Source organism: Miniopterus schreibersii, assembly GCF_964146895.1.
Source record: "Miniopterus schreibersii genome assembly, chromosome: 6".
In the NCBI taxonomy this organism is placed as follows: domain Eukaryota; kingdom Metazoa; phylum Chordata; class Mammalia; order Chiroptera; family Miniopteridae; genus Miniopterus; species Miniopterus schreibersii.
The window spans coordinates 86,107,380-86,117,995 of record NC_138107.1 but is presented as its reverse complement, the minus strand read 5'-3'; the positions used below and the strand labels follow the sequence as shown (position 1 = coordinate 86,117,995).

Genomic DNA, 10,616 nt, shown 5'->3' with positions numbered 1-10,616 from the left:
GCCACCACTGTGAAGATGCCCGGCCTAGTCCATGCAGCCCGTCGAGAATTCCAGCGGGCTTATCTTTCAAAACGGAACTTCGCAGACTGACTCTAAAATTTACATAGAATTACAGAGGGGTCAAGCACAGCCCAGATACTCTGGAGAAGGGGAACAAGTAGGGAGGTTTGCTTTACCGGGCGGCAAAGTGAAGTGGAACAAGACAATCGGGTGTGGGCCCGGGTGCCCGTGGGGCAGCGCGGGGCGGGGACCCGGAGCGGCCGGTGCGGGCTCGGGAAGCCTCCTGCAGGCCCACCGCGCTGTGAGCACGGCAGGCACTCGGTGTGCGGAGACCGAGCAGAGGGCACAGCCCGAGGAACCGGTGAGAACGGGGCCCATGGCGCTGCAGCTGGGAGCCTGCACCCCCGGCCTGCCTGCAGAAGGACCCGCACTGCCTACCGAGGAACCGGCGCCTCGGGGCGCTCTCCTCGCCTCTCTCTCGCTCTTGTACCCTATGACGAAAAATCATTGTATTTTAGTGATGAAATCACTTCGAAAATCCATCCTGTGCTTGACCACAGAGTAAACCTTAATAAAATTGAAAACGTAGATGTTTATATACACCTGGGCCATAGTCTCAGGTCATAATCCAATAAAGTTAGGAGTTAACAATTTAAAAATGCCGAACCAACCCCGATTCCTGGAAAATCATGCAGCCTCCCTTGGATCAAAGAGAAAATAAAAGTAAATTACAACTTAGCAATTCATGAAAAGAATATTTCATGCCAAAATTTGTAAGGTGCCGTTAAAGCTATAATCGGGAACATAGGTAGCTTTAAATCTTTATTGTTAAGTAAGAAAGACTAAAAATAATGGAGCCCAGTGCTATTTCCTAATTAAGAAATTAGGAAAAAAACAAAATTAAATAGAAAGTTGAAAAGGCGTGCAAATTAAATAAGGTGGGGTTAATAAAAAGTGTTTTTAAAGCTGACAAAAAAACTTTTAGAAAGCAATAGAAGGTCTATAATAAATACCAATGTTATTTCAAAATCTCAACAAAACTGAATAACCCCTTGAGAAACTTAACTAAAGAAAGTGAGCGCGGTGTTTTGTTATTTAATAGGTAGAGTATAATAACTATTCCTCAGGAAGGTGAGGCTGGGCCCCTGCCCCGCACCACTGACAAACTATATTCCAGGGGCTCTGAAGAGCTTCCATTAGCCCAGGCAAGCCTGCAGTCGAACCACTCTAACGGGTTTATTTAGATTTCTGTTGCCCACGACTATCATCTACAGGATAAAATCCTAAATGTCATTTAAGATCCTCTGAAGTTCTTTCCCATCAGCTGACATCCTTTCCAGGTACACAGATCCACTTCGCTACTCGTCAAATTCTTCACCCTTTCCTCTCCCAGCTTCCCGCTCCCCTGTCCCCTGCTCGCAGTCCCCTCGGTGCTCTCCTCCCTCCGAGTTAGAGGCGATTCTAGGACACAAACAGTCGGCCTGTAACAGGGCGAGTTTCAAACCTCTCTCTTCCTCTCCAACCAGGTCCCAGGGCTGCGCATCCACATTAAATGACTTCAGAATGGTACTTACTGGTCAGGAAGGACTAGCCATCTTTATTATTTCGAGATTGTCAGTATAGTCTCATTCCTGAAAATCATTAGAGAACATTTTTAATATATATTTCGTGTGTTAATTAGCCGAAAACAAGCCTTGAAGATTGTTAACTCTCTTCTGTCTCTACGAAGCAATGCATTCAAACCCATCGAGCAGTCTAAGATCTCACAGGTTTGCTCTAAGTTCCTACAGAAAGTGAATTCCAGCCCCTCTCACATCGTACAGATATTGTAGCATAAAGTTACAATACATGTTGCCATAATGGTCACTAGTGGCATTATTCAAGTCGTAAATTCTTAACCAAATTAGTTCTATGCTTTTTCAACTCAGTCTGATAGTTGAAAAAAGAACCAAAACCAGAAACTCAAACAGAGGAATAGCCAGTAGTCACACTTCACCCAGAACAGAAGGCTAGCCAGAAAAGATATCCCAAGGTTCTCTTCACATCTAAAAATAAATACGCCGAATTAAAAAACAAAGACAAAACATTTAATAGGTATTTTTTACAATTTCAGTACAAATGATCACTTCAAATAAACATTACAAGGTTTTTATTAATTGCCGGTCAGTCAATAAATAATTTTTACGGCTTTCCTTTCTGATGAAATCACTTCATTATAAAGAGAATGTTTTAATACATTACTTTGCTTATACTTATACATGCCAGCGGAACTGTATTAAGTGTCTTGAACTTCAACAACTTTAAAACTTTTACAGGAATTGCTTAGGCAGAAGTCCTAATTTCAATCATTTACTGGAACGAATTTTAAAAATAGGCAAGAAGTCAGAGATTAAGATGTAGAAGGGAATATAGTAATTGGATTCATAGAGACCGTGTTGACTTGTAAAAAGTACCCTGCCTAAAACACAGAACTACGGTGAACTGTAATGTCTTACAGAAAAGTAATGAAATAAACGACAAGGTCACAGTAAAAAGCCCTGTATGGGGGCATCAAAGAAAAACTAAAAATACAAAAACCACAGAATGAAATCCCCAGGATGGCAGCTGCCCATTATCAAGATTATTCAACTGACTGATGCTAACCTAGGAAACCTACAACTATTAAGCACTGATTTAAAAAATAAATAAGGCAATTCCAATTGTTTTTGTTTTTTTTTTTGAAGAGAAAGTTGGTGTGAGAACCTTACATATCAACTCCAAATCCTCTCTATGAGTTGTTCACTAAACTTGAACACTCACGATCAAATAAGATTTGTTCAATTCTTCATGCTAAACTACCTGTCATTTTTCTTGTGACCTGCCTCCCAAGGTCAACACGATTCTGTGCATTACTATTTACTGTCGATTCTATTACCCATGCTGCTTGCTACTTGTGTGCCAAGCACCTATCTTAATTGAAATTGTTCTCTGTACCATTTACTGGCTATTGGCTTTCTAGAACAAAGAAGAAACCCGAGAATTAGGCATGTTCCCAGCACTGCAAGCAACTGTTGTGGTACCGACTTCCTTCTGACTGTTGGTGGGTCTGCTTTCAAATTCACCTCCTTTGGTAGGAAAAGGGGTTAGAGAGTAAAGAGCGTTTGCATTAAGAAATCTTTGCTTCCATTTCCAATTGTACCCTTTGTAGCAATGTGACTGCATGTAAATCATTTAACTTCTCCAAGCCTATTACCCATGCTGCTTGCTTTCTCCCTCTAGTGCTTTCAAAGATTAGGCTGTTTACTTGTGGTTTGTTAAAGAGGTAAAAATGATATAAAGTACTTACTACAGAAGGTGCCCTAACACCTTGGGTCAGAAACGCCGTCATTTATGACCGGTCAACTCACGCATTCTCTCAATGGGTCAGCAATACCTTTTTCTTTGATCAGTTTTCAGATGAAATGAGACAATGTGGTAGTTTTGTTTTTGTCTTGAGTGCCATATTTAAATAATCTGCAGTGCACCTTGATGATAGTGGTAATGAGAAATAATTCTGAAAGCCCAGAGGTCTGATCAGTAAAAAGAGAGTGCTATTCCCTGGGCAAGACAATCCCTGCCATCCTAACCATTAGCATTTAGTGTATGAATTTCCTGGTCACATCAGGGATAACAGATGCATTGCTGTATGGTTCTATGACCTGAAAGACTCCTCCACAGGGCATGTGACACACTGAGATTATGCCAGTGAATTTCTTATTAGCAAAAATATGGTATTTGCTCCAAATGAAACTCCAGGCCTTATAACATTATTTTTAAAATGTTATAGTATGGTGTTGTCTTTCTGAATGATTGGATAGGCAATAAATGCTTTGAGAGACGTATAGGAAAAATGTAGGTAAAAAATAAACTTAACAAACATACAGATAAGCAAACCCAGAAATGCTGCCCTGGGGTTTCTTATATAAAGAGACATGTGGTACTTTCTTTCCTGAAGCTACAGCTGGACAGACCAGGCGAAAGCAGATATTCATCATATTGTAACAATGACGATCAGTATCATGTGTCAGTAGGAGTTCTCATGTTTGTGTTTTTACCAGGTATGGAATATAAGGGAAGAAAAGAATTAACAAGATTTCCTTTAAAGGGGGCTAGAAAGTGTGTAAAAACCGGGGTAAGCAGTACACCAGGGCTCAGGACTGTAGCAGTTATGGGGCATGTCTGAGGACGCAGGAGACTTTAACGGGTTTAAGCTCGGTTTAAGCTAATGGTATATGCTTCAGAACCCAAAAAGTGTAGACACCATCTGTGCATGACCAAGGTTAACATACATGTACATAAATAAACCAAGGGCTCACACAAGAGAACGGACGCCCAGTTGCTGAGTTGGCCTAGTTGCTGCTTCTGTCTCTGATTTCTCAAACCTGGTGTTAGTGGGCTAGGTACCAATTTTAATGGTCCCAACTACCTTTTAGTGTGATCCTTACTTTCTGTATCAACCTCCAGGTGGTGCGCAAAAAAAAAAAAATTATTCCAAATCTGTAAAATACAAACAAAATTTAAAAACACCACATACACACATAAATTGAACCATTTAAAACTCGACGGCAGAGAACTTAGGCATTACCAGCTAACTCCCTTGTCTAAAATGCACACGCTGACTCCTACAGGTGCTTTCCACACCCAAGAGGAAACTCGAAATGCACGAGCCGGGAATAAAGCGTATCTCGGCGGCCGAATAATAACCTTACTGAACATGAGACACAGTGTTGTAAACCACGCGAGGGACAGAAGTGTGCCTTTAAGTAGACGTCTCTTTTGACGGGGGCGGAGGCCATGGGCTTTCCTCTGGAAGGTGATGCCTAAAGGAAGAAGGCACACATGCTGCAAGGGAGTGCTGTCGACGGCTCCCACTCAGTTTTTTGCTAGTGGGTCAAACACCTGCAACACCATCCTCTTGTCCTTGTCACTGATAGTTGCCCAGTGTCCCAAGTCCTTTTGCCTGTGCTCTTGTGGCGGCTCCTCCGCAGCTGAGCCACTGACTTGCAGTGGGGCTGCGTGTGCCCTTCCGAGGTTCCTGGTCCCCGAGTCCAGCGGGTCAGAGCTCTTAGAAAGCCAGGCGTTATTCAACAGGTTAGGGTGGTGGAGAAGGCTCCAGAAGGGGTCCTGACAGTCACCCAGGAGGGAGGCCGCCTCTGGCTTTGGCTCCTTGGGGCCACCAGTCTGGGGGCTCGCTGGCTGTGGAACGAGAGCGCCCCCATCGGGCTCGTAGGCCGGGGGACAGTCGCTGCTGAGGCTGCTGCGGGCGAGGTCCTGGAGGAGCTGACTGTGGGTCTGCAGGACCTGCAGGTGGAAGGCGGCGGGGGCAGACTTCTTCCTCCTCGGGGGCACCTGGGGCACAAGAGGCGAAACCTCCAGAAGGGGTGGCGCAGCCACGGCAGGGGCGTCGTCTGGCGCTGGCTTCCCTACGCTCGGCCTCCTCTCGGCACCTTTCCCAGGCTGAAGCGTTCTTGGTTTGGGAACAGGAGGGACTGTCACCGAAGGAGGGGTTTCCAGGCTTGTTTCCGGGGGCCCGATTGTAAAGTGGACAGTCTCTTGCCCATATTGGTCTTCTGGTGACATGGGCTGAGAAAAGGCACGACAGAGTGTAAGTAAGAAGCCAGCATGGGGGGAGTCGGGAATCAGCATTCAGACAGTGTCAGCCAGGAGCTGAGAGGGGGCTAAGCGCACATTCTAGCAAATTCGAGATTTGAGAATGTCTGGGATGCGGCGATGTGACCAGGTACAGAGAACACAGCAGAAACACGCACATTTATCAAGCAGTACCAGCAGGGCTAGTGAAACATGAATGGAAACTTGAAAACCAGGGCCACAGCGAATAATCTGAGACAGGTTCTCCTTCGCTCCCGTAGGAAACGTGGTCACCCTCTCTCCTTACCGAGAGTGAACCTCTCTGAAACGCAGTCTGAGCTTTGATAATCCACACTGAAGTCACTCATGCTCTGGCGTCAGGCTAACTGAAGGACTAACGGAGATACTTGCTCCTTGCATTGTGATGTTTAATTTTACAGACACTTTACTTCCTCAGTTCTAATTCAAAACCATCCCAAAGACTACAGCTGCGTGAGGCGAAAGGAAGCTTTGTACCAAAGCGGCTACCGACAGCTTAGTCACCGACCCTTCAACGTTTCCTTTGGTTCTTTAGAAAACAAACATCAAACACAGCCCCTTCTCCGGCAGCCCCTGGCTGTCGCTCCTGTGCAGCGGGTTGGGAAAATGAACTGGTTTCTGCCCCTGGCTTTTAAGAGAAAAGACAGAGCGAGTACAGGGGGAAAGGAGGAAAATGGCAGATGCAATGAGCCAAAGTGAACAGAGGAGAGAGCAGGCTGGGCATGAACGAGGCACCAGGGCCACGGCTCACACATCCACGGGTGTAAAAGCAGCAGTCATCTGTCATGACAGCAAGGGGTTACCGAGTGTCCGGCACTAGAACACTGAGGTCAAACGGAAGATCCAGATGCCTCTAGAGGTGCCAGTCTTTGGGCTGCTACTGTCCTGACAAACTCATGTCTCTGAAGCAGCAAGCAAGGCTGAGAAGCTTGAGAGCGAGAGCAGAACACAATCTGCAAGAAAAGTGGCAAGAAAAGCGGTGGAACCTCCAGCATCCGAGGCCGACACTGCTCACCTAGGAACTGGTACTGTTCTAATGCAAACAAAATCTGTCCACGCGAAACCTGCACACACGACACAGGCGGCACACAGACGGGACATTCTGGAACCCTTGAATCAAGCATCCCACTGTGGTCCAATGTGGGGCTCAGCCTACAAGCCGTTCCTGTGCTGGTGGAAAATTCCTGGTTTTTCTGCTCAGCTAGAGCCAGGAATTATGGAGGAGAAAGCAATTGCCAAGCATTTTCCCAAGGATGGGGCTGTGTCAGGGACTCATGAATGTTTATGGAGAGACAGACTCAACAGAGATGTGATTCTTATCTAACAACTTTCGAGCAGCTCAGGAGAAAGAGGCGGATGCTACCGGTTCTTACCTTCCCGGTCCTCCTGAAGGTTGGCTTCTTCATGGCAGGGACTCTGGGTGCAGGCCGGCGGGGCAGGAGCGGGGGAGCCCCCACCACGGGCTCTGGTCTGGAGGACCCTTGGTCCCCCAGGGCCACGACATTTGGGACTTCTCCTGGGGTGCCTGAAACATACAAGTTCATGGCTGAAGTGCACAGGATCAGGCAGTTTGCTGCATGATCTAATCTACAGGCAGTCTATATCCTGAGGGTCATTTACTAATGCAGTGTGTTTCTTTTTTTCTGAAAAAAGACATTTGAGGGTTATCAGGACAACCAGTTGGGTTTGGCCTCCAGCTTCTCACGCTCACCTTCCAAACAGGGATGGTGAGCTGGGTCCATAGGGGATCAGTGACGCCCTGGCGATTTGTGTGTGCGTTTCTCATGGGAGATGATCTAAAACTCTTCAAAATCGCAGCAGGGCCCATGACCAAGAAAATGTTAAGTTCAGACTCCAGGTGGATTTCAAACCTCAAACCTCTCCTAGCCTCCACAGCTATAGAATTAAAAAAAAAAAAAAAAAAAGGCAACATGGCCTGGCTGGAGTGGCTCAGTTGGTTGAGTGTCGTCCTGTGAACTGCAACGTTGCTGGTTCAATTCCGGGTCAGAGCACATATCTGGGTTGCGGTTTCTATCCCCGGTAGGGAAATGTATGGAAGGCAACTGATTGATGTTTCTCTCTCACATCAATGTTTCACTCTCTGTCTCCCTCTCTCTAAGCATGTCCTTGGGTAAGGATTAAGATATATATATATATATATAAAAATGTATACGTATACACACACATACACATATATATGTATATATAGCTCTGTATAGCAATATGATTTACATGCCATAAAATATACCCTTTTAAAGAATATAATTTGTGATTTTTAGTGTATTCACAAAGTTCTACAACCATCACCACTGTCTAATTCCAGAACATCTTTATCACCCCAAAAGAAACCCCTTACGTACCCAGAGCACTCATTTGTCATTCCCTCCTCTCTCCTGCCCCTGGAATAAATTTCTGTCTCTGTAGATTTGCCTATTCTGCATACTCCATACAAATGGAGTGGGTGTGTGTGTGCTATACACATAGTATACTATCTTCAAGATTCACCCATGGTACAGCATTTATTAGTACTCTATTCTTTTTTATGACTGAATGATATTCCATTGTATGTTTACACCACATTTCATCCATTCATCAGTTTATGGACACTTGAGTTGTTACATACAATTGTAATTTTATTTTAAAATAAAAAAATGGCCCTGGATGGGTAGCTCAGTTGCTTAGAGTGTCATCCCAAAATGCTAAGGTTGTAAGTTAGATCCCAGGTCAAGGCACATACAGGAATCAACCAATGAATGCATAAATAAATGGAACAACAAATCGATGTTTCTCTCCCCCTTCACTTCCTCTCTCTAAAATCAACAAAAATTAAAAAAAAACAAAACATATAAATTTATTTTTTAATAAATATTTTTAAATAAATTTAAATTAAAAAAGAAGCCACTTGAGATGATGTTATCTTACAACAGTGTTTGTCATCCCCTCTTTCTTTTAAAAAATGTATTTTTATTGATTTCAGAGAGAAAAAGGGACTGGGAGAGAGAGATAGAAACATTAGTGATGAGAGAGAGTCATTGATCGGCTGCCTCCTGCACATCCCCTGCTGGGGATCGAGCCCGCAACCCGGGCATGTACCCTGACCGGAAATCGAACCGCGATCTCCTAGGTTGATGCTCAACAGCTGAGCCATGCCCGGCTGGCCAATATATAACTTTAATTGGACAATAAATCTTAGTAGTGGAATCTCATAAAAAAAACATGGCATTTTCTCTTTTCGGCCCCTTTTAATAGAAATATTAAGAGAACAGGATTTCCCCCTGGGAAGGGGAGTCTGGGGAGCACCTACCTCCTCCGGCTTCCAGGAGACATCGGATTGCTGCTTCTGCCTCCTGAGCGTTGGTAGTTTTGATCTGCTTCACATTATAAGGTTTGCTTATCCCGGTCCTAGCTTTGGGCTTGAGGATAGACGAAGAAGAGAGGCGCATTAACGCAGGCAGGGAAACAGCCTCGCCTGGCCAGCTCACTGCCTGCTGATCTGGGGCCTGCTGATCTGATCTGTGATTAACACACAGTCCCATCCAAACCACATCCTCAGGCCTCTTTTTCCCTGGGAGCACTTGCTACCAAGAGGAGGAATGCAACAGCATCTCGAAGGGAGGACCCTTGTCTCCCAAACTGGGTGGTTACAGGTTTGTGCAATGTGGACAGGCCATCCTCTAACTTTACTTCAATAACCAGGAACGAGCCAGCAGCATATCGGAAGCCATCCCTTCTATGGCCCAGCTGAGTTATTAAAATGCCTTCCAGATATATTTTCTTGAAAGTGCATTTTCTACCTCTTCACCCAAACCTCTGGGTCCCCTAGAGGACCTGCCTTCATTCCTGTAAACCATGGATGTACGTGTAGTCAGCCCCCTGCTCCTGCTGTGACCGCGTGTGCATCTGGCCCAGCCCCTCCGCACTGTCCCGGGACAGAGCTTCCACCCAGCAAGCAGGCTTCTCTTCCCTTGTACCTCACCTCAAATCCATCCATCCTCACCTACAGTCTTTAGCAGCTCAGTGCCATCCTCTGGGGCTCTCCACCTCTCCACCCTACAACACTGTTATTACTCCTAGCGCCCTGTGTTACTTAGGCCCACTGAATCTCTTTTAGCCTCTCCTCTTAACTAACTTTACTCCAGAGTGATCGTAATTTTGTCTGGACAATGGATCTGAATTTCTCCTGTTTTCCCTTCTACCAAGCACTGCTCTATACAAGCAGGTGAGTCTGGAAAGCAACAATCCCGCCACACAGGGACACTTGGATTTTTCACCAACGTGATTTCTCTCCAGTGCCCTGCATGTCCATTTAAAAGCCCATAAAAGACCTGCTACTAAGTTATGGGATTTGGGGATGAACTGGTGGACAGTTAGAGGGTTAAAGAGATAGAAATCTATATATTCCATGAAAAGGGGTGATTCCGGGGTGATCTTGGGGGCTGAGGATGAGCCACGGGGCCGACTCCTTGGATGTGAAATGTCTCCATTTCACTTTGAGCTGAATATAGAAGAACTCACCGCTTGCTGAGGTGCTCCTGGCAGCAGCTTTGCCGTCTGCAAAATCGAATACTGCCCATGGGTGCCGGAGATGGACACGTCCGAGGCCGACTTCTTCACCATTAAACCTGCTGTATAACCAACAAGGGCAGAGTCTTAGTCTCAGTGATGTCACTGAGCCCGCTGGGAGCAGGGCAGGCTAGAGAGGCTGCAGGCCCTGGAGCACCACAGGGGCAGTTAGGGGCTGAGTGTGCCCAGCCCACGGGCATCCACAGAGGCTACCGAGTGTTTCTGATTCTCTAGCAGCTCCAGTCTGTTAATGCTGATTTTCTGGAAAAGCATTATTTCAATTTAATGTTAACCTAATATCCTGGGGGGTTCAAATATGATATAAAGGTTAGTTCATTTTAAGTGGTTTATAATACACTACTATTATTAGGACCAAATTTTTTAAATGTTTTGTGGACAAAAATCTA

The 10,616-nt window shown here is 45.4% G+C and overlaps 1 protein-coding gene across 2 annotated transcripts in view; it reads right to left on the bottom strand.

Moving 5' to 3' along the window:
- Window positions 1-2,065: 2,065 nt before the first annotated feature.
- SYNJ2 (synaptojanin 2) overlaps window positions 2,066-10,616 on the bottom strand; it is a 74,830-nt gene continuing 66,279 nt past the window's right edge. For both annotated transcript variants that reach the window (XM_081141085.1, XM_081141086.1), the window contains 4 exons: window positions 10,162-10,271; window positions 8,951-9,059; window positions 7,020-7,171; window positions 2,066-5,601 (listed from right to left, as the gene is read on the bottom strand). In XM_081141085.1, coding sequence (XP_080997211.1) covers window positions 4,891-5,601; window positions 7,020-7,171; window positions 8,951-9,059; window positions 10,162-10,271 — 1,082 coding nt within the window. In that variant the 3' untranslated portion in view covers window positions 2,066-4,890. The remainder of the gene's footprint in view (window positions 5,602-7,019; window positions 7,172-8,950; window positions 9,060-10,161; window positions 10,272-10,616) is intronic.